The sequence below is a fragment of the Drosophila grimshawi genome, unplaced genomic scaffold, assembly GCF_018153295.1.
Source record: "Drosophila grimshawi isolate 15287-2541.00 unplaced genomic scaffold, ASM1815329v1 contig_1367, whole genome shotgun sequence".
NCBI classification, from domain to species: Eukaryota; Metazoa; Arthropoda; class Insecta; order Diptera; family Drosophilidae; genus Drosophila; species Drosophila grimshawi.
The window spans coordinates 8304787-8328986 of NW_025062889.1; the positions used below are offsets into that span (position 1 = coordinate 8304787).

A 24200-nucleotide genomic window follows, 5' to 3' on the forward strand; every position below is an offset into this window, starting at 1 on the left:
CATTAACCATAGAACAGATGCATCATTTCCACCTGCATCTTCATCTCCATCTTCATCCACTGACTTTGACACGCGCTGTGCATCTTTTTATGGCAACTTGTTGTTGCTTTTGCTGTTGGCCTTGAAGGTCGTGCCACCTTCTTTATGGCTTCAGACGCAATTTGTTTTAACTCTTAGTTTATACCCCGCCCCACATTGGGTTACAACACGTTACCAACTCTTGATATTTTGTTGCGTAAGAGTCACCCAAACTGGCGCGGTTAAGTTTTGTCTAGACCTAAACGGCCGGCATAGTTTTCGGAACCCAACTGGTATGTATAGCTGCATGGCTAATGGCTAATGCTAATGTCAATGCAGGCATAACTAAATAATTGCAAATAGCAGATAGCTCAGCGGTAGCCGTCGAACCAGTTGCTACAGCGTTTAAATGTCAGTGGTTTTGGTCATGTCGTGAATCTTTAGATACCACAAAACATCGCTTAGCTCTGATCTGGTCAGCTGTAGAGCAGAGCTGTCAAAAGTAATACGTAAACGGGCTACTTTTCATGGTCAAGGAGTAGATGTATAGTTCCAAGGCATTTGGTCAGATCGCAACTAGATCAGCATCATGGAAAGATATTGAACTTGTAATTGAATCCACTGTAGATCTGAAACGACACGTAATTGTACTAATTATGCATATCTTATGCACTTTGGTCTGACATTAATAAGCCGCCTTTTATTCTTCATATTAATGTTAATCCGTCTGAGCATCTTTAGATGCCACGCTGAAGGCGAAGGTGAGTCTTCTTTATGCAAATTAACTCATAAATGTTATATGTCAGCGGAACTCTCAGCATGTTGGCTGTGCGAGGGTGTAATACTTAATGGCAATTAGTGTAATATTAGTCAAAGATAGCTATTTACCACTCTTCACATCTATCATTACGAATTTCATTACGTTGACAACAACGAAATAACCACAATTCAGATTGTGTAGGTAGACAGAAAGGGCAACTATTTGCATATGGAAGTTAGTGTCTGTCTACCCCAGACTTAATTTAAATTTCCCCCAGTCAAAATAGTTTGCACAGTAACTTGAATTTATTTACTAATATAGTTAATCAATATTTAATTATGTTAGGTCGTTGAGCAATCAACTGACTACTAATCTTATTTAACAGACACTACAAACTTTTTTGAGGAAAATGAAAATTTTAATAGTGGGGATTTTGATAATTTTCAGGGTGTATGCAAGGAAAGGTGCTAAAATATTAAACAATGCATCTTGAATAATTGATGATTAAATTTGATTATTGATTAGTTTTGCAATGCTTTTGTGTATGAGAAATTGTAATTACTTGTCGCGTTATTCACTCTAAGTATGTTTGACTTTTCACGTTGTGAACAGAATTTTCGTTAGCTTCTGTGTTGAATTTTAGCTTAGACGTGCTGTTTTGTTATTGCAATCTCAGCTATTGTTGCACACATTTTGACTTCGTTGAAATTCTGTCAAGCCGTACGCGAAATGTGAAGGCTAAAATCGCAACGGCCAAAACCGCCCCTACCTCACTACTGGCTCCTCGTTTAATTGTTCATGGCTGAAAATGTATAAATGTAAGCATGGGTATATTGTATGACATACATAAATCATCTATTATGCTAAATTTGTAAGTTTTTGTACATTTATATGCAATTTTGAGACTTTAGAAAAATGATTATCTTGTTAATATTAAGGCAATCTTACTTAGTTTAATCAGAGATTTTCATGTGCTACCGAAATTAGTATCCCAATAATTTATAATGTATTTATTTAATTGACATCGTCTATTCGCCTAAACGCATAAATCGATATAAAATAATAATAATATATGGCTACTTTAGCAGTTTCTTAACAGACACATACATGATTTGCAATGCAGTCGAACCAGTTGGTTAAATGTGAGTGGTTCGGGTCACATTATTAATATTTAGCAACCTCACAAACTCTGCATAGCTTCCAGAGCCAGTCCTAATAATACATCTGCATATAAGTTTTCATTGTCAAGGGATAGTTGAAGTGTGAATATAACTGTAGCCATTTTGGTGTTGGCTATTAATACTAATCCGTTTTGAGGCGAACATTTTACACATTAATACATTAATAATTAAAAATTTCAGGGATACGGTCATTAAATTTGACAGCTCTGCTCTACAGCTGATCAGATCAGAGCTAAGCTATGTTTTGTGATATTTAAAGATTCACGAAATAAATTCCTTGTGTGATATTTTGAACAACGCAAATTTATTTTTCCAGCACTCTGCGCACAACTGCAAGAAATCGATACGTGATGCTCATCATCTGTTAAAAAATATATAACTTACGATTTGCTAAAGTACAGTTAGCAGTCAAAACTTACATTTTTGAAAGACTCCCTCGAAATGATAATGACTCCTTTGGCCGAAAGCTCTGCCGGCCTTTGAGCTCGTTGTATTATCATGAGAACATATTTCTGATAGGTGGGCGAACCATTATACCAATTGTGTATGTAGGCAGCTAAAGCAATATTTTCACTCTGCGAATGAAGTGAAAGTGAGTACACCATTTAATTGAAAAAGCTGACTTACCAAATCAATCAGACGTTGCCCATAGTAGCAAACCATGTAGAAATTCACAGAGTCACTGAAGAAATACAATAAAAATCCGAATCCCTCCCTTGTGAGGCCCTGCAAGATTATGTAGTAGGCAACGCAACAAAGTATGGTCGCTGTGCTAAACACATTGTAAGCCAACATCAGACCAAATATTTTGTTCAGTTCCTTGTACAGACTACAAAATCATTGAAATCGTAATCAAATTCTAAAATATTACAATATTTGCTTACTCACCTCAATAGTTGTTCATGTTTCCGTATCAATCTGGCTAAAAATTCACAATCCTCGTAATGGTTCTGCCTGCTGGGATTATAAGATGCCAGCTTCCTGCCCAGATGGGCAAAGTGCATGCAAAGCTGGCCAGAGAAGAATATCATCCAGATTTCGATGCCGAGTTTCAAATTCATTGAAGAGTGACTGAATGTAAATTCTATACACTGACTTAAGACATAAGTCATTGGAGACGTTACCTCAAATAGCTTTATGGGGAATGTGCTCAGATAGAGAAATATGACCTCACTGTCTGAAGTAAAGCGCTGATATAAATACATAAGGATCCCCTGGATGATGGGTCCAACAACCACTACAATGCCTACGAAATAATATACGTATATTGCATAAAGCGCAATGAATGGCCAGTAAGATTCATTGACTCGATACTCTTTGCGCTTTTTTCCTTCTTTCGGATAGAGAGCGCGCAACTTGTGATTCAATTCTTGTAGGTGTCGACGATGGTGCATAAATAACGAGAACTTAACGTAGGCATTGATTATACATAAATAGATAATTGCGAATCGCATGATGGCATCAGCATTTCCAGCTAGTGTTTCCCACTCAATGGTTCGTAGTATCATGTAGTAGACCATATACCAATGGCTAGTCACGCACAGGATCCCGTAAATATTAAGCATTAGTTTCTGCCATCTGGGCTTCGGGGTATTCAGAAAGTCGTATCCCATCGATTTGAATATAAAATTCGGCACATAGATGAAGTCATCGTAGGTCCGCAGTTCATCCGGTTTACCGTTTGACATTTTAGAAGTGAAATTATCAACTAATTATTGTTGAGTACGCAACGATGTTTTTATACCAAGATTTGATGGCGTGTATCAAATTATGTATAATTTAATTGTTTGGCACCTATTATATACCGAATATATTTTAATTATCATTTATAAATTGTTTATTAAGTCAACTACTTAGTAACTATTCAGAGCATATAGTCATACATATCTTATGAAGAGAAAATAATCAAATTTATTCATGACTTCCAGATACTCTTTAAACCATTTTTATTGGGTAAAGGGTATCAAAATAATAAATTCTTAGGCTTTGACAGCTGAATCAAGTGAATGGCATAATTATTCAATTAATATCTAATACTTCTCCAAAATCATAACTAAATTCAAACCAATTAATTTAAAAAAAAAAGCATTTGAACGACTTATTTATGTAAATTGGTTAATAAAACTTTTTTGATGTTTGTTTACACTGTCAAAGAATTTCCTAATTTGTGTAACACATTCTGTCTTGCTCTAAAATCCAGTTTTTAGCTGGGACCGTAAAAGTGTTACAAGACGAAAGAAATAGGATTAAAGTTTCAGTAGTTTAAAAGAATAATTTGAAAATTCTGTGAAATTATATTAGATAAATAAATTATTGTTAGTCTATTTTGTGGACTGAGTTTAATTTGTTAAACTGTTAAGCCAGGTGCTATAAGCTATGAAAGCACAGGTTCAGCACTACTTGAAATGATAATAATTGTATATTCTCATTTGAGGCATTGGCTTCGATCTAATGAGATTGCTTGTGGGTCGCGTGGCTCTCAGCTCCTCAGAGCACAGATCTTGGAGCTGTTGCAATAGCTATGGCACCTATTGTTGCAGCCGCATGCGAAATGTGAAGGCCAACAGCGTTGGCAAAACGAGCGCCGTTCCCCTCTACGTTCTACACGTCTTTGTACTTAGTCATTCATTCAGTAATCAACTCATTCATTGATTGCTATTTTCATGGCAATTTGAAGGCATTCATTACTAACTTATCAATGTATTTTGTTTAATCTGTTTCATGATATCAGTAACAATTGTTACTTTTGTATTCTTTACGGATTTTAACGTCTTTATTTTCAATTTTTATGGGGCTTAGTTTTATATGCATCATAAATAAATCGTATAACCTTTGCAGAACACACGTGCTAAGCTTTTTTCATGATGTAGATTTGCTTTATTCGTCGACACAACAAAATTAGCAATTTGATTGACACTAGTATTTAGCTGCGCCTCAAATTTCCAAATATAAAATTTGCATTTTAAGCATGCTTCTTAAGCAGCGAGCATTTAATTAATGTGCTATAATCACATTCATAATTATGTATACAGAGCAGCAGAATAACTTTGTCTCCACGATTGATACAGCAATCGTTATATTTCTTTATTTATCTGTTGAAATTAAAATTCATTTCATTTCTTTGGTATCTGATAGATTAAATGTGCTATTGCCAGCTGCCGGCTGCCACCTCCAACTGCTCTTAATTGTTAGTTATTTATTAACTTTGACATACCCTTTGCACTAAAATTGCGTCAATAGATTAAATATATTGAGCCCAACTTCTAATAAGATTTTTGCTTAGTCGAAATAATCAAAAACTGGCTTTAATTATAGAGTATGTATACGTATTATGGATAAACCAATTTAAATGACAATCAAAAATTTTAAACGGAAATTAGCAAGCCAGCCAAAAAAATCTGGTGAGAATGACTTTCAGAGTCAATGCTAAACTCTGACCAAATTTAATGGTTTTATGGTATGAAATTTAGGGCATAAATATACATAAGTCATCTATTATGCTAAATTTGTAAGTTTTTGTACATTTATATGCAATTTTGAGACTTTAGAAAAATGATTATCTTGTTAATATTAAGGCAATCTTACTTAGTTTAATCAGAGATTTTCATGTGCTACCGAAATTAGTATCTCAATAATTTATAATGTATTTATTTAATTGACTATCCGATAGGATTAATCGTATTTAGTTTCCTCATTAACGATTTGCCATCGTCTATTCGCCTAAACGCATAAATCGATATAAAATAATAATAATATATGCTACTTTAGCAGTTTCTTAACAGACACATACATGATTTGCAATGCAGTCGAACCAGTTGGTTAAATGTCAATGGTTCGGGTCACATTATTAATATTTAGCAACCTCACAAACTCTGCATAGCTTCCAGAGCCAGTCCTAATAATACATCTGCATATAAGTTTTCATTGTCAAGGGATAGTTGAAGTGTGAATATAACTGTAGCCATTTTGGTGTTGGCTATTAATACTAATCCGTTTTGAGGCGAACATTTTACACATTAATACATTAATAATTAAAAATTTCAGGGATACGGTCATTAAATTTGACAGCTCTGCTCTACAGCTGATCAGATCAGCGCTAAGCTATGTTTTATGATATCTAAAGATTCACGAAATAAATTTCTTGTGTGATATTTTGAACAACGCAAATTTATTTTCCCAGCAGTCTGCGCACAACTGCAAGAAATCGATACGTGATGCTCATCATCTGTTAAAAAATATATAACTTAGGATTTGCTAAAGCACAGTCAGCAATCAAAACTTACATTTTTGAAAGAATCCCTCGAAATGATAATGACTCCTTTGGCCGAAAGCTCTGCCGGCCTTTGAGCTCGTTGTATTATCATGAGAACATATTTCTGATAGGTGGGCGAACCATTATACCAATTGTGTATGTAGGCAGCTAAAGCAATATTTTCACTCTGCGAATGAAGTGAAAATGAGTACACCATTTAATTGAAAAAGCTGACTTACCAAATCAATCAGACGTTGCCCATAGTAGCAAACCATGTAGAAATTCACAGAGTCACTGAAGAAATACAATAAAAATCCAAATCCCTCCCTTGTCACGCCCTGTAGGATTGTGTAGTAGGCAACGCAACAAAGTATGGTCGCTGTGCTAAACACATTGTAAGCCAACATCAGACCAAATATTTTGTTCAGTTCCTTGTACAGACTACAAAATCATTGAAATCGGAATCAAATTCTAAAATATTACAATATTTGCTCACCCACCTCAACAGTTGTTCATGATCCCGTATCAATCTGACTAAAAATTCACAATCCTCGTAATGGTTCTGCCTGCTGGGATTATAAGATGCCAGCTTCCTGCCCAGATGGGCAAAGTGCATGCAAAGCTGGCCAGAGAAGCATATCATCCAGATGTCGGTGCCGAGTTTTATATTCATTGTAGAGTGACTGAATATAAATTCTATACACTGACTTAAGGCATAAGTCATTGGAGACGTTACCTCAAATCGTTTCATGGGGAATGTGCTCAGATAGAGAAATATGACCTCACTGTCTGAAGTATATCGCTGATATAAATACATAAGGATCGCCTGGATGATGGGACCAAGAACCACTACACCGACTACGAAATAATATATATATATTTCACAACGCGCAATGAATGGCCAGTAAAACTCATTGACTCGATACTCTTTGCGCGTTTTGCCTTCTTTCGGATAGAGAGCACGCAACTTGTCATTCAATTCTCGTAGGTGTCGACGATGGTGCATAAATAACGAGAACTTAACATCCGCATTGAGTACAATGAAATAGATAATCGCGAATCGCATGATGGCATCTGCACTTCCAGCTAGTGTATCCCACTCAATGGTTCGTAGTATCAAGTAGTAGACCATATACCAATGGCTAGTCACGCACAGAGTCCAGTAGATATTAAGCATTAGTTTCTGCCATCTGGGCTTCGGGGTATCCAGGAAGTCGTATCCCATCGACTTGAATATAAGATTCGGCACATAGATGAAGTCATCGTAGGTCCGTAGTTCATCCGGTTTACCGTTTGACATTTTAGAAGTTAATTTATCAACTAATTATTGTTGAGTACGCAACGATGTTTTTTACCCAACATTTGATGGCGTGTATCAAATTATGTATAATTTAATTGTTTGGCACCTATTATATACCGAATATATTTTAATTATCATTTATAAATTGTTTATTAAGTCAACTATTTAATAACTATTTAGAGCATATAGTCATACATATCTTATGAAGAGAAAATATTCAAATTTATTCAGGACTTCCAGATACTCTTTAAACCATTTTTATTGGGTAAAGGGTATCAAAATAATAAATTCTTAGGCTTTGACAGCTGTATCAAATGAATGGCATAATTATTCAATGAATATTCTAATACTTCTCCAAAATCATAACTAAATTCAAACCAATTAATTTAAAAAAAAGCATTTGAACGACTTATTTATGTAAATTGGTTAATAAAACTTTTTTGATGTTTGTTTACACTGTCAAAGAATTTCCTAATTTGTGTAACACATTCTGTCTTGCTCTAAGATCCAGTTTTTAGCTAGGACCGTAAAAGTGTTCCAAGACGAAAAAAATAGGATTCAAGTTTCAGTAGTTTAAAAGAATAATTTGAAAATTCTGTGAAATTATATTAGATAAATAAATTATTGTTAGTCTATTTTGTGGACTGAGTTTAATTTGTTAAACTGTTAAGCCAGGTACTATAAGCTATGAAAGCACAGGTTCAGCCTTACTTGAAATGATAATAATTGTATATTCTCATTTGAGGCATTGGCTTCGATCTAATGAGATTGCTTGTGGGTCGCGTGGCTCTCAGCTCCTCAGAGCACAGATCTTGGAGCTGTTGCAATAGCTATGGCACCTATTGTGCTAAGCTTTTTTCATGATGTAGATTTGCTTTATTCGTCGACACAACAAAATTAGCAATTTGATTGACACTAGTATTTAGCTGCGCCTCAAATTTCCAAATATAAAATTTGCATTTTAAGCATGCTTCTTAAGCAGCGAGCATTTAATTAATGTGCTAAAATCACATTCATAATTATGTATACAGAGCAGCAGAATAACTTTGTCTCCACGCTTGATACAGCAATCATTATATTTCTTTATTTATCTGTTGAAATTAAAATTCATTTCATTTCTTTGGTATCTGATAGATTAAATGTGCTATTGCCAGCTGCCGGCTGCCACCTCCAACTGCTTTTAATTGTTAGTTATTTATTAACTTTGATATACCCTTTGCACTAAAATTGCGTCAATAGATTAAATATATTAAGCCCAACTTCTAATAAGATTTTTGCTTAGTCGAAATAATCAAAAACTGGCTTTAATTATAGAGTATGTATACGTATTATGGATAAACCAATTTAAATAACAATCTAAATTTTAAACGGAAATTAGCAAGCCAGCCAAAAAAAATCTGGTGAGAATGACTTTCAGAGTCAATGCTAAACTCTGACCAAATTTAATGGTTTTACGGTCTGAAATTGAATGCTGTAGCCCAACTGAGGCAGATGTCGTTATAAATGGTGCGGGCAAACACTGCTTTCTTACAGTTTCTTTTTGCAGATTAACGTTGAAGTATCAAACTCCTCGCATATCTCTAAACAATTTTACTTATAAACTCGTCACATATATCTTCAAAATGTCTTTCAAACTGGTAAATCCAATTGTCAAAAGAATCCCAACGTGTTACATAGTGATTAAAGTGAATGATTCGAAAAGGTTCTAATGAAAACGGATATCTCTTCTTTTTTTTTTAGATATCCTGTCTGTTTGTGTTTTTCCTCATCCTGGTTGCCTGCAGTGCGCAACGTCAGTACAATCCGTATCTGAACAATCCTCGCTATAGAGATACGTACTACAAGAATCGTGACTTGTACAATCAGCAACGTTACTACGACAACTTCTATAAAAAGTACAACCCAAACATTGAAAATGGTGTTGCACGTGCCGTCGAACAATCGAATGAACCCAACCATGGTTCCGGCGATTATTCCTATAGTTACGAGACTGAGAATGGTATACATGGGGAGGAGCGTGGTTTGCCTTTTAAAAATGACAAGGGAGAGCAGGAGGAGCAAGTTTATGGGGCCTATTCGTACATATCACCCGAAGGCATTCGTGTCAGTGTCAAATATGTCGCGGATGCTAACGGTTTTCGTCCCATTATTACCTGTGAGTAAATTTAACTAGACAAAATTGAAATTATACATTGTTTGTAATTGACTTTCAGATGATGGTCCAAATGCTGCTTTTTATGCTAACCAACCAGCGCCTGCAAATGTGGTCTACACAAAGCACTAGAAACATGTATGCTATACAAATTATAGGGCACTGCAATTAACTAAACTTTAAATAAAACAAAAATTTAAAAAGACAATTCTTATATCTTCAATAATCCACTAGCAACCAAGTTTTTGAGTATATTTGAATTTATACTGAAAAAAGACAAACCTGATTATTATTCACTCAAACACAATGAACAGAAAATGGAGAACAGACCGAGGCTTCTTATTGGTCAGTTTCAGTTTTATATCATTAAATTTAATATCGCTTGACTTATTTTTTCATAAAAGCTTTTATAGTAAAGTAAAGCTTTAATTTCACATTTTATAGTTCAGCACAAAAGTGTGCTTTAAACATTTAAAAAACGAAACTTGTTTTTTTTTATTTAAACTTTTATGGATTCACAATTATGTGTGTTGTATGCCATTTGCATCTATCATAAATCAATCAATATATATATATATATATATATATTTATTTGTGGCCATTGACATCCAGTTCATATATGTACATTTAAACGTACAACTAAAATTAAATATGCGCCTACTATATTTTTTTACATTAATCTCAGTACATATAGAAATATGAATTTTTCTGATGTCGAAAACAAATTACACTGAATTTATCTTACTTATATATGATAAGATCTGTTTACTTGAATTGGAATAGTATGAACAAAGCATCGATACTTGATAGTGTTATATGCGCTACTAATTTCATGTAGAAATGATTACACTAACAATTAAGAGTATCAAAATTTGTTTGGGTTCAATAAACTCATTAATTGTACGTTCCCGCATTGTTTTGAAATTTGGTTTTTTGTTTTTGTGTCTGTTGGTTTTATTATCAATCGACCTTTGTATTCATTATATAGGCCATTGCCAATAAATATTATGACATTACTTATTAAAATTCCGAATTATTGAAATCTTTCCAAGGCATCATGAAATACATACACAGCGTATTTAAATAACAAATAATGATTTTATTAATAAAAATATATAAAAATAATTGTTTATAAATTCATAACACAATTTAAATATATCGATAAATAAATAGAATATTAACATAATTGGTCGAAATTCTTCAAAATTCTTTTGAGTACAATTCATTTTTTGTTATGGACTTCCTTTCGTTCTTTTTTTACATTTTTTTATGGCTTGTTATAGTTTTGCCAGCTGCAGACGGCAAATGCATGGGAATGGGGGGACATTTTTTGTGGTTTGTTGGGGTATAGGGTGGGAGGGAGGACTAAAGAGTGTGTTGTGCACACAACACAATCCAAATGGCTTTCGATGAGAACACAGCAATGTGGGATGTACTCGAAAAGCCGTTAGAGCTGAATGGCGTTATGTCTAAGTACCTCCTCCATTTCGCGAGCTTCCTCTTCTTCGGCCAACTCGACCTCGTGTTCCAGCATGCGGATTTGATCGCTCAGCTCCTTGGGCATTTGTTCCAAATGGATGGACTTGATTTGTGCCTTGATTTCTTTGGTCATGTGATTGATACGGAATCCACGATGATCGTACAACGGCTTATTGCCATTCGCCTTGTGCTGCTCCTCCACATATTTGAGAGCACGAGCAATGGCTTCGGGAATTGGTGGTGGTGTCGGTATGTGCTCACCCTCAGGCATGAATCCGCCATCATTCGAGGCATAATTTACGCGATAAAGTTTGCCATCATCGCCGGTATATTCGTAGTAGCCCTTAGCATGGGTGCCGCCTTCATGATGCAGCTTCGCTTGCTCCTCTCCATATATGCCGTTCTCAGTCAAGAAACTGAAGATTAAACGATCGATCAGAATGAGTGGGACGAGTCAATTTCAGTGACGACATCTTCAACTTACGCATGATCGTATTTGTCCTTCTTGCGGATCTCTTCCTGGTGCAGAATCTTATGGCGTCCTTCGTCATCATAGTTGAATAGAATGGGCCGTGCCGTTGTCGTTGTGGTTGTCGTTGTTGTTGTGGTACGTGGTGTGGTTGTGGTTGGCTTCTTCGTTGTGGTTGTTGTTGTCGACTGTGTTGTGTGTTTTTATTTATGGTACGTGGTTAACTAACGATCTCATCAAATTTCTCACGATTTTTTTTTATGCGTGCGTGTGGGTGTGAGTGTATATGTGTGGGTTTTGAGTGGATTGGGTGGGTCATGCATATACAGGCAGAGTTGGTGTTGTTCATGCAGTTCATTGGGGAGTGGCAGGAATCGGGAAACGGTTGGCAAGTGGTTGCTTTTGAATTAATAGCTTCTTGGTGTGTTATGCTGTTTGAATTATGAAAGCTTGGGTGGTGTTCGGGCTAATTTAGGTGCGCGTGGGGTGTCTTTGATCATGAAAATTGTTTATTTATTTATTTTTTTTTCGTGGTGTTGCCTAATCGGCTTCTGTGTTGATTTGGGGTTCATGTTCGGGAAAGCCGTATTCCAAGCGAATTTCTGGTACATTAAACTCGGCTTTACTTACTGTGTACAGGTCGTGGCTATCGAAGTTAGAAGTCGTATTAGTACTGCGATTAATTGCAACTGCAATGAGTCATAATTGCTTACTTGTAGGGTCTGGCATCATGGACGTAGGGCAAATTGAGACCAGCATATGGCCCATAACCACCACCGTAGGGATTGTGTATATGATGATAGACTCCAAGCTCACGATGATCGTTCACATGATTGTATGGTTGTGGCATGTGCTGATAACGACCTGAATAGTGAGAAACAAAATCATCAAATTGTTACAAATAAGTGTAAGTTAAGAACAAGTGTTTGTGTGAGTGAATAATTGCGTGTCAATGCATATGTAAACTGGAGCTTCGTGAAGAAGGTCAACGAAGTATATATGTAGTATATAAGCTTCTGAAATTTATACAGTTTAAATTAACAATATAAATATACAATATTCTTTAGAGAATTTATAAGTAATATTATACAAAAATAAATATTTGTAGAATAAGAAATATTATACAAAAATAAATATTTTCTCTCAAGATCATAAATAAAACTTGATGTTATGTATGCTTTGAAGTGTTTCCGTTGCTCACAAATGTATAAAAATGAATCATTAACTGTTAGGTCGAAAAGAATATTTGTAATTTTCAAAATCTACTGTTATGATAAAATATGTTTTAATTGGCTGAATGTGGTTGTTATGTTTCATTACACTTCAATGTTTACCTAAAGAATCCTGATAGCCACCTCTGCCTATAAGAAATTATATGTTAATAAATATATTACAAGTAGTTTGTTGGGTTAGTAGATTTCACTGTAGCCAAAGATTAAAAATGTTGTATGTTTTTTGTTTGCCAAGAACCAAAAAAATATTTTAGCTTAATCTTGAACTTTGCCATTCTTACGAATATGTAAAATTCTATTGGGTTATTAGTAAATATACAGTACTTATATAAATACTTGTTAGTTATTTGTTAATTTGCAATTTGTTTGTTGATTGGATCGCTGTTGTTAGTGCAGGTGGCATCAACATGCAGTGCGGTTGGTTGGCATGCAGCATTATCAGGCGCTTAGAAACTCGATTGCAATGCCGAAATACCTTCATCAGCTGAACTGGGATGGTATCGTCCATCATCTTGGGCACGGTATCTGCCATCGTTCGGGGTAACCTCATACTTGCCATTGTTATCAACGGGATTGCTGCGGCTAACTGCAACAAGGCCCTGTAAATAAAATTGATTGGAATGAGAGTTATGGAATTTGGCATATTAATCAAACGCCAACGGCATGCCGGCAATACTCAAGTCTCTTTCGCAGTACAGTTGGCCGGCCGGAAGTGTTAAAGTATAAATCAAGCAATAAATGCCAAAGAGCACGCACATACATCCCCATAACTGTATGTGATTTTTTGCTAGTTTTATTTATTTATTTTTTTTTTAAACATATTTTATGATATTTCAAATGCTATTAATAACGGCGAGGTATGAAGTTTTTTAAAAGAGCTTGACTCTGAGTGAGCTGCAAATTAAAAAAAAAATACGCCTGCATAGCCATGAAATTGAGCTTTAACTGTCTTGGCACTAATGAGTTGAATAAGCTTATATAAAATATATATTTATATAGTTATTTGTATACATATATATTTATATATAGTATTGTTTATTAATTTTTTTTTCAACTAAGTAACGTATGTCATGTTTGCGTAAACTTTATATATTTCAACTTTATTTTTCTTTGTCATTATACACAGGAGATAAACTGGTTTTATGTCCTTTTTATTCACTTTACTCACCACAATTACACAAATGCTTAGTACAGATTTCGCGAACATTTTACGAATTTGTTATATTTGTTTTTGAGTACTGCCGATAATCTCTTAATCCTTGGATATTATCCTAGTGATATTGCGTTAAGATCCCGGTGCGGTTAACGCGTCTGCTGTTGCAACAGGAATGTTTGAGTTTCGCTGAGATACACCGGATTTATATAGAAATGTGTTAAGTACGCTGTGAGCGCATCTCGCAATCTGATTCTCACAGCCTCGCCTAAATTCTCACATGTCTGGGAGAGGTAGTTGGCCTCATTTGCTCCTCAATTTGAGAGCGTTTCGGTTATGGATTCGACAGATCAGCTCAGACAACGTTGCTTACTCAGGTCATCTCAGTTCAGTTCAATAAGCAATAACGAAAAAAACGTCTTGAGCTGCGCTCCCTTTAAATTTACTCCAATGACGGGTTCTTCTTGTTGCTGTTGTTGCTAATTTGGTTATTGTTTTCATTTTCTAATTTTTTTATTGTTGTATTTATTATCGGAATTCGCTTGGAATTAGCTGTGCGCGTTTTTAAACGGTTGCACATCTGCCAACAATTGTAATTACTAATTAATTCAATTAAATAATTCGTATAATTTATTGAATTCAATGTACTTTTGGTATGCATCGATTATTCATAAGGAGCTCAGAATAATATTTTTATATTTTATGTACCAATCAAGGGCACCAAACTGCGCATTGCCTCACCCTGTTCTTGTTTTCTTCATATAAACTGCTGTGAGTTTTTCCCTGCAACACGTCATACAAATTATTTGTGAACACCACCAGCGCTGAATCATTATCAAAAAATTAATTTCATTACTGATAAACAAAGGTCAGGTTCAATCTGCAATCCGAAAATAATATGTATGTATAAATACAATAAATTTGTTTAAATATAAATGAGAACTTTAGATTGTTTACTCTCTTCATTACAGTATTGTATTGTTAATGGGAATGTTAATTTATTCAACTTTTAATTATCATATTCGGTGAAGCTTTGTATAATATTTAAGAAAAACCCGAAATTCTTATCGATTCAATTAATACATATGTATAACTGAAATGGTAAACACTAATGCCTACTTTCCTTTCATGTGGCTAACAGTAGATAAGCTTTTACTCAAATGCCTTATGAAATAGTCAAAATTGTGATTAATCCTTGATTACTTAGTGAAATTACATAAATATATTACATGCTATAGGTAATTATAACCCATCTATAGAGAAAGCCATGCTTGTCTGTCTGTAAGCTAATTCTTCTTGTTCTTAATGTGCCCATAAGCTCTAATTTATTTCCTGGATACTCAGTTCAACCACATTGATATGTGTTTTGTTTTTCTTAACTAAACGGTTTGGTATATTAAAATACTTATCACATTGTTATGGAGCTTGGATTGATGGCTGCATCGTCTTGGTAGATCGTATCCAAGCCAACTACCTGAGGCACTCGGAAGCGCTATAAAAGTGCCGTAATGAAAACATAAATTAAAAAAATACAAATAAAAAAAAGGTACGGAAACACAACAACATTCAGATATTGCGCGCGCCGGCCGCAATGTGATATGCATTAATTTTACTGAGTCTGGGGCTTGGTAACCCAGCCAGCATATGAGTATATATATCTGTGTGTACATACATATAACCGGAATCGGAATCAAAAGTCGGCGTCAGCCCGCGAAGAAAAATGTTGACAAAATTCAATTTAATGGTGGCAAACGTTGACATCGAATCGCAAAACTTGGTATGTGTCCTTAACTTAACTTAATTTAATTTAACTTTACTTGTGTTAACGGTATTTCTGATTGTGCAACCTAGAAAGATGCAAGCTGCAGCTGCCGTTGCTAAGCATATCTTTTATTGTGCGGATTAATTGCAGCAATAAACATAAACAGTGATTAAACAGTCAGTCACAAAATCTCGAGTAGAGAAAAGAAGAGTCAACTGCTGGGACAGGGGATTCAAGGGGTGACTGGGCGCAAAAGTCGCTGCACTGCAAAGGTCGTACAGTGAACCCGGCCAGCACATGAGTCCGTTCCGATCCGATCCGTTCTGTTTCGCACCAAATCTCCAAATCTGTCGCACTGTGAATCACGGCGCGTGGCTATTGTTGCTGTTTGCTATTTCTTGACTCATATTTAAACGTATATATATAATGGGAATAAGTATGGCATTCATGTAAAAATTACAAAGTATTTAAATATGCTGGCTTTTAATCAATTACAAGTTCAGTATGCTGGCTTTTAATCAATTACAAGTTCAGTATGATTACACATAGGGAATAAATCTTGCTTGACTTTATATGGCTTAACGCTGATTCAGATTTCACACATTCTTCAATGAATGAAAACAACCAGAGAGAATGTGTCGTAAGCAACAAATGTATAGTCATACGCTTTTATTTAATTTAAAATTCAATTATCTTCTTTAAGCTACTTAATGAGTAGATTTGGCGACAAGCCGGAATTGATTTTTGTTTACAACTTCTTCTTTATTTAAGTTACTTAAAAAATGTTCGTGCTTAGCTAGCAATCCCCCACATAACTGCAGTAATTCTATATAATCTGACAAAGCTAAGAACATTCATATCTCAATGAGTAGTTGTAAGTTGCTTAACAGCGTCAGTACATATGTTATTATAATAAGGATGTTGAGGTCGCGATAAGGCGCTGAATTACACAAGTTGCCCCGGCAATGGCAATGTTCCACGGCTGCTGACAGCATGTTATGCGAGTTCGATTCAGTGCAGCCATCCTTGTAGGGCTCTTCTATGGAATAAACATGGGTATAAATCCGATTTATGAGCTTATAGGTGATTGCCACTTGCTTTGCGCAATCTCTATGATGTGTTGACCATTTCGTTCCATTTTTTAGTATTATCGATATCACTTTCTTCTCACACATTGTAGAGTTTGCACACTGTACCCTGTACTTGGGTGAGTTCTGTAGCTTTGAGCATGGCATAGTTGCTTTGCTATCTATTCCATCGGAGCACTTGTAACACTCCAGTATCTCGGCTGCGGCGAGGCTGCTGCACAGAATGGCGAGTACAGTGAAACCAGAGAACATTGTGAGAGTTATGATCGACATAATGTTGAGTTCTGATAAGAATACATTTGGTTCTCTTAGGTATATGTTTAAGTACAAGCTGTCACCAAGAAGTCAGAACATGAACTACATAGCTGCTTTGTATCCGTGTTCAACATATCATGAATTTAATTTTGAACGACCAAACGTCCGGTCGGCTCTGACTTATTTGTACTTTATTCATGACACAAACATTTTAATACTCTTGCATTGGGTATTATAATTTTGAACTGATGTTTGTAATGCATTGAAGAACACTTGTCATTATACAAATAATATTTGGACTAAAAGCTACCAGCACCGGATTACTATACAATATAACTTTTATAGGAATAATCGATCGGTTTTGTAATTTCTAGTGAATTTAGATTTCACCAATTTCAGCAATTGATCAAAAAATATTTCAATGTGATGGCAAGTTCAATTTCATTGTGGGTTCACTCTAAATGGCTTCCTGATGACTCAGCCTTGGCAATGACCTGATTAACATTTTCGTGGTAAAATCATTTCACACTTTCTGTGTTATTCTGTATATCTAGATGTATTGAATAAAAAACAATAAGAAACCCAGAAATTGTATCGTAGGCAACAAATAGTATTAAAGTTTATTAATTTCAAATTCAATTATCTTCTTAGAGCTAATTACTAAATAGATTTGACACAACCGGAATTGTTTTTGTTTAACAAGTTTTTAAAATACTTTCTGTTACTCAGAAAGACTTTCCCATAATCTGACAAATCTGAGGACATATCTCAATGAGTAGTCATAACTTGCTAAATAAGAACAATACATATATTATTTTCATGATGAAGGCCTATAGATTCACTGCACTTGTATTTGAGCGTTGTATGTGTTCATTTCTCGTTAAAACACTCCAGTATCTCGGCAGCTCCGTCGCAACGATTACAGTGAAGCCCAAAGGCAGTGTGTGAGTGTGAGTTGTACAAACTTTTAGCAAGAAGTCAAAATACAACCTAACCAGTTGCTGGGTAGCATATCAGCGTATCACGAATTTTATTTGAATTATTAAACGTCCGGTCAGCTCTTTATTTGTGTATTCCTCCGTGACTTATTAGAGTAAATATATATAGTTTTTAATCATGCACTCATGATACATGACTTATATATAAATTTGGGTGTTAAATGTTCATTTCCAAATTTTTACTTTTTGCCAATGCCATGTTGACTTCGTGCGTTTTGTCAACGTTCGCCTAAAAATAATGTATAATTCATAACTATCTATAATAAACCAATCAGTTCTCGCTGCTTTTCAAATGACAACAATATCTTTGTCAGTCGGTTACATCCCATTGCTTTCCTTTCAAATTTGCACAATATTTCACGGCACCAATCATATCAGTGTATACATTTTGATTGTGCCCTGTTCCTGTTTTCAGCACTTCTCCAAACTCTTATGATATACGCGTATTTTCACCTGCTTTCTGGACATCAGACAGCTTTTTAAAAGCAATTGAAATTTTTATAGGGTGAGTATTGAGCATTAAGTGTGGACTATAAATTGCCTTAACTCTGAGCGTGGGTATTTGTATCTGGACATGTATGAGAGTACTTGGTTTAATTATTTCTCGCTCCATATTCGAAATAATTTTTTAACAATAGCTATAAATATATCCAGTTAAAGCGGGTTTTGCTCCAGCCAGCAAATTGGTAGCCGAATCTCAAATAGATAGATGACTTTTGTCAACACTTGGTGTGTGCACAATTGATGGATTGGATCAAATGATTTGTGTCATAAGCTGTTTTCATTTCTTTTCGACAATCAAATTAATTTACATAATACAAAAAAACAATGTAAATTTTAGCTAAAAGCGTTATTTGAACTTCATGTGAAACAATATAACAAATTACCAATCAACCTGACAATCAATTAAGTATTTACATATGTATGATATATATAGTATATCTGTGGGCGTAGATCTGTATAAAATATCGCAAGGTTCAAAGCACCGATCCGATGTGAGGCCGCTTCGATGGGATTTTTATCCGTAGGTGCTAAATAACAATACATTTTTATGTTTTAACTTGTATTTATCTGCTCATTTTATGAGTTCAATAAAAAGAAAAAAATGCAGTTGAAATCAATTCACAGCTTGTGCAAGTGTCAAAGAAAGAATATTTTTGGATTTTGTTTAATAATATATTTGTATATTGGTATATTTTTGTGCGCTGACATCATCTGAAAGGAATTTCAGTTGCATTTAAAGTAAAGTTCACGGTTGGGTTTCTTCTTACGACAAAGGGATAGTTCCGTGGTTTATACAACGATGGAAAAAATTTAATAATAATTTAATCGTTTAGGCCAATGGACGCCACCGCAAAAATGCAATTAAATAATTCGTCGCCGACGATTGATTTTTTTGTATGCGTGTATAAATTGAGCGCTGTGTGGAGAGGGTTGAGTAGTCGAAAAAGCTTTGCACGGTGTTGAAAATTGAAATTAAATTAATTGCGATCAAAACACCAAATTACGCATGATATTATCTGGATAACCACAACCCAAACACATTACATTTATATAGATACCTGTATATCAATACATGAATAGTATAATATTTCACAAACAAGCTCGGCGAGAATTTACATAAGCCAATCAAATTGTTTGTTAATCTAACTTGTATCTTGTATCTTGCTATACCATTGTCTTAGATATGTGTTTTCTTTTTTATTCAGCGCGTTTTATAATCTATAATAACAATAATTTTTTAGCATAGCTATGGAAACAGCCCGAACGCCAAAATACTGTAGCAGTCTTGATTTTTATGACCTGACAAAAACGTCAGATATAGTTTGATTCGTCTTAGTCTTGGTAAATCTGCTTTGTGCCTCATATTAAAAGCTTGTCAAGGTTTTTGATTTTTGCTTTTATTAATTTTATCGTTGGGTGTGTTCAATAGGTGGTGTATATTTGATTTTAACTACCCTGCAAGGTAAAAGGTTAAAGAGCAGACGCATCTCCTAAATTTAACATTTGACAGACTTTGGTATTTGTTTTTATTAATTACTATTTAAGCTAATATGAGTTATGTCTGTTTGCAAGGTAAAAGGTTAAAGCAACTCTAAGAAGTTCACAGTTTAGATCAGTTGCAAACTTTGTGGGCGTTTTCACTTTCAATTTCACACAGAGTTCAACTATTCTCAATATCCAAAGCGAATTTCGACTTGCTCCGATCATGTTTTTAATGCACATGCTGAAACTGGCAAATGATTTATGAATGGCTAGTGGCCGTTGTGATTGATCATCAGCTATTATGAATGCCCATTAAGGTAAACGATCGTTTTATTGTTTATTATGAAGCGTTAAACGACACTAATTAACTTTGATCCTATCAAAGCAGCTGAAGTGTTTACAAATTACCTACAGCGGAAACTCAACAATTCAACTCTTGACTGATGTAAAGAACTTCCGACAGCTGCAAAGATAAGGCGATTAGAAAGACTTACTGGCATTATTTTCTAATTAGTCTAAAACAATACGGAACCGTTACAACTGAATTTTTATGGAGTAGAACCAGAATATAATATTTTCTTATATGCATGAAAGAAATCTAGAATTTGCAACTAGACGAACCCCCCCATCCATTTTCAATACCAGACCAGAGAGTAAACCGATTAATTTATTTATTTAACTATACTTTGTAATTTTATACTGAGAAAACGTTCTCTTTTTCAAAGCACTTTGCATTTTATTGTTGCTGTAACATCTCTCGAGTTCGTGCCACCACTAATGGGCACAGTGGTTTCCGTTTTAAAATATTTTCACTGACGTTCAAATGTCAGACGCAATTGGGGTCTACCAATGGAACGAGTTGTGCTACTAGTCAATTAACAGATTGTTAGTATGCAAAGAATTTCAATTAATATACGTTACGCTAGGTTCGAAGTTACTTGTGCGACAACTAGTCGCAGCAACTACCAAATAAATATGATAATTAAATGATTAAGCCTGACAATTAATTAGCTGCCCACTTCATGTGCAATTGACACTGAAACTAACTAACCTGGCCAGTCATTGGATTATCGACATTTAAACGCACTTAACTAGTCGAGATGTACACTTTGCTAACGTTGCTTATTGTTTTGCTCTTATTAAGCCTGTGCTGGGCAGAAGGATCTGCACAGCAACAGCAGCAGGAGAAGCTAGTGCCATTGCCCACGCCTCCATCCAAGCCGGGCCACTATCTACACCATCTGCACGGGGCTGGCGGCTGGTATATGCCAGATAATAGCGGCAAGTATCGGCACGAGCACAAACCTTACGATGGCGGCTACGGGGATCGTGGTCAGCCGTATGCCAACGATCTGCGCGGGATCCTTAGAAAAGCCGAGGAGCAGCTCGTGGCCAGTGTGCAGGAGGCCGAGGAGAACTTTGCGCTGGGGCCACGCGACCATTTGCGCTTTATGATTGACTTCAACTACAATGGCACCGGCTGGCAAATAATCCAATTCGAATGGGTCCGCGATGGCGACGATCAGCGACAGTTTAGCTACGTGAATGAGAACAGGCTCTGGGACAAAAACTCACAATCGCAGTCTACTTCGCAATCCCAACCAGCACAAGCCTATAAATATGATCAGCCTCAGACTGCACTGACAGATCCCGATCGTAAGCAGCAGCAGTCCCGAGAGGAGTACGAGATTAGCAAAATAAATTCTCAACAGAATGTAAGTACAATAACCAAAAAAATTGGCGTAGATTTATCTATATAAGTGCGTATTTTTTTTTCAGTCAGGCGAAGTGCAGGCCACCATTAATGAGGTGTTGGAGTATATACAACAAGAGATCTTGCCGACACTCAACTAAAACTATCTATTAATTTAAATGAAACTTGAGAAATGTATTTTGTAAATTATATCTGAAATATTATATTTTTGTGAGTTAAAATATATACAATTGTCTGATATTTACAAAATTAGAAGGTTCTAATCCACGTCAGAGTTTCAGACTTCTTTCGTATAAATATAAATATTTTGTTGTATTCTTTGACATGATTTCCAGAAGCTGACCAAATAATTTTAAGCAATTGCGTTTTGATTTTCTAGTCACTCTATTTATTTTCTGATAAATGAAATAACAAAAATATTTTACTAAACTTTATAATGCGCCCTTCGACCTCAAAAAGTCCAGCAGCTTTGCAATATGGGGAGGCTCCTGGGGAATGTGTGCACCGACGGGCACAAATCCATTTTCATCAGCCACATAGTCCACTCTGTAGAGGAGGCCATCGTCACCGGTATATTCATAGTAGCCATTGCTGCGCAGAGCATCGGCCTCTGTTTGCTTCTCAATGCGGCCACTCTCCTCGGCAAGGATGCCATTCTCAGTTTCATAGCTTTCCGGCAAACGGGAGAAGAATTTAAGATGAATTTAGTACAACACTCATGATTTTAAGGACTCGCCCATTGCTTACAGATAATTATAGCCATCGGACTGCACGACTGCTTCCTGACGTATAATAGCTTCACCACCTTTGCCGACGCCTGTACCACGACCTTGTGGCAAGTTGGCGCGCTGATCAACAACAGCCACAGGTCGTGACTTAATGGACGAAGCTCCACCTCTACCATTACCGCTGGCATGAGCACCAGCATTATGAGCACCAACACCATGAGCACCAGCTCCGCTACCACCACGACCAGCACCGCCGGCACCGCCGAACTTGTTCTTGTCACCCACATAACGTTCAGCAGCGCCGCTGTAGTCACCACCAGGACGATTGTCGTGCTGATACTTGTTGTCTACATGCACATAACGTCCATCGTTGCTGCCGCCGTAGCGTCCACTATTGCTGGGCACATAGCGACCATCGTTGTTGCCGCCTGAGCGAACCACATTGGTTCTCACATTAACTCTTCTTGGATCAGGTCTATAACGGCCATCGTTCTGCGCCAGCGCAGCGGCAGCGCAGATTAGCAAGCAAATCTTTGGGTAGATGAATGATTAGACGAAACCATTAGCAGCAGGAGCAGCTCAACTTACCGTTAGACGCAACAACATAGTTAATCGACAATGATGTTGTTTAACCAAGATTCAGACCTTTATATACCGCTTTGAGAGACGCACAACGCCCACTGGCTTACTGAAGATTCACTCGTTCTATGTGTGTGCTTTGGCTAACTGGCTAACTTGGCGCTGATCGGACAACATTTGCAAAATACTCTCAAAACTAGATCTATTAACTATGTTGATTTATGAGACGTTTACTACATATTTTCTGGAAAACAACTGCGCCCAACACGCAGCCATAAAACGGATGAGATGGAGATATATTGAATTAATTAAATCATCGACTTCAGCGACACGGAAACGTTGACATTTCTTTGAGCAGTAATCTAATTTCGGTGAGCATTCAACATAACATCTGCCATTTGAAACATCAGCAAAAAATAAGTGCAAGTCTACGTCATGAAATTAAAAAAAAAACATGTTGATTGAAGAGTTTTCTTTAATGCCTGAAAGTAGACTGTGATTTATTTCAATTTATGGAGTGGAACTTGATGTGCGTAACTCTTTTCAGACCAAGTGTGATAGACTCTATGCATATAAGAATATGACATATTAATATCTTATTATTACACGAGTTATCAACTAGTTAGTAACGCTAGATAAAGTATTCATTATTATATATATTTTACGATGTATTCACTTATTTTCTACATTTGCAGATGTGAACTTCTAAATTAGTACAGATATTCTACAAGCTGAAGCGATTAGAGAGATTAAGTACTATGTATACAAATATAATTACTTAAAAATTTGGTTATTATGTCAGCTATGCCATAAGAAGTAATAGTTATCTTTGAGGGTATGTAACATTCACCAATACTGAGAGAACTAAAATGCAAATGTATTCAAATATGATTTTATTTTAATTGAAGTGATTATTACTTAAAAATATCACTCTGTAATTAATAAAATATTTATTAACTAAGATGTCAAATAAAGCATCTGCATAATTAACCTGTTGAAATCAATATAATAAATATTGGACATTTTTTTATGATAGAATTTATTAATTGTGCAGTTTTATTTACATATGCGAAATTATTTTATTATTTAATGGT

The 24200-nt window shown here is 35.6% G+C and overlaps 7 protein-coding genes across 8 annotated transcripts; 2 read left to right on the forward strand and 5 right to left on the reverse strand.

The window, feature by feature from the left end:
• Positions 1-2152: 2152 nt before the first annotated feature.
• Positions 2153-2978, reverse strand: LOC122322807 (odorant receptor 49a-like). 2 transcript variants are annotated; one of them, XM_043215904.1, is made up of 4 exons: positions 2848-2978; positions 2587-2788; positions 2379-2534; positions 2153-2289 (listed from the first exon to the last, which is right to left on the reverse strand). In XM_043215904.1, exons 1-4 carry the CDS (start codon positions 2961-2963, stop codon positions 2221-2223), a joined length of 543 nt encoding a protein of 180 aa, XP_043071839.1. In that variant the 5' UTR covers positions 2964-2978; the 3' UTR covers positions 2153-2220. The 2 variants fall into 2 exon arrangements, with proteins under 2 accessions (XP_043071839.1, XP_043071838.1); XM_043215903.1 differs by lacking the exon at positions 2848-2978 and having other exon boundaries at positions 2207-2320; positions 2587-2673.
• Positions 2979-6127: 3149 nt separating this feature from the next.
• On the reverse strand, positions 6128-6884 carry LOC122322597 (odorant receptor 49a-like). The gene is made up of 4 exons (XM_043215475.1): positions 6712-6884; positions 6451-6652; positions 6243-6398; positions 6128-6184 (listed from the first exon to the last, which is right to left on the reverse strand). Exons 1-4 carry the CDS (start codon positions 6882-6884, stop codon positions 6128-6130), a joined length of 588 nt encoding a protein of 195 aa, XP_043071410.1.
• Positions 6640-9906, forward strand: LOC6559415 (cuticle protein 3). The gene is made up of 3 exons (XM_043215881.1): positions 6640-7317; positions 9252-9666; positions 9725-9906. Exons 1-3 carry the CDS (start codon positions 7276-7278, stop codon positions 9793-9795), a joined length of 528 nt encoding a protein of 175 aa, XP_043071816.1. The 5' UTR covers positions 6640-7275; the 3' UTR covers positions 9796-9906.
• A 1204-nt stretch (positions 9907-11110) lies between these two features.
• Positions 11111-14137, reverse strand: LOC6561158 (larval cuticle protein LCP-30). Its single transcript, XM_001986107.2, has 7 exons — positions 14012-14137; positions 13319-13442; positions 12946-12972; positions 12325-12475; positions 12242-12257; positions 11627-11799; positions 11111-11558 (listed from the first exon to the last, which is right to left on the reverse strand). Exons 1-7 carry the CDS (start codon positions 14048-14050, stop codon positions 11111-11113), a joined length of 978 nt encoding a protein of 325 aa, XP_001986143.1. The 5' UTR covers positions 14051-14137.
• Positions 14138-16457: 2320 nt separating this feature from the next.
• On the reverse strand, positions 16458-17104 carry LOC6560955. Its single transcript, XM_001986108.2, has one exon. The coding sequence runs from the start codon at positions 17096-17098 to the stop codon at positions 16613-16615; it is 486 nt and encodes a 161-aa protein (XP_001986144.1). The 5' UTR covers positions 17099-17104; the 3' UTR covers positions 16458-16612.
• A 4080-nt stretch (positions 17105-21184) lies between these two features.
• On the forward strand, positions 21185-22100 carry LOC6560908. The gene is made up of 2 exons (XM_001986109.2): positions 21185-21800; positions 21865-22100. Exons 1-2 carry the CDS (start codon positions 21186-21188, stop codon positions 21937-21939), a joined length of 690 nt encoding a protein of 229 aa, XP_001986145.1. The 5' UTR covers position 21185; the 3' UTR covers positions 21940-22100.
• A 118-nt stretch (positions 22101-22218) lies between these two features.
• On the reverse strand, positions 22219-23148 carry LOC6560909 (larval cuticle protein LCP-30). The gene is made up of 3 exons (XM_001986110.3): positions 23116-23148; positions 22547-23058; positions 22219-22468 (listed from the first exon to the last, which is right to left on the reverse strand). The coding sequence occupies exons 1-3, from the start codon at positions 23131-23133 to the stop codon at positions 22231-22233; spliced, it is 768 nt and encodes a 255-aa protein (XP_001986146.1). The 5' UTR covers positions 23134-23148; the 3' UTR covers positions 22219-22230.
• Between the last annotated feature and the right edge of the window lie 1052 nt (positions 23149-24200).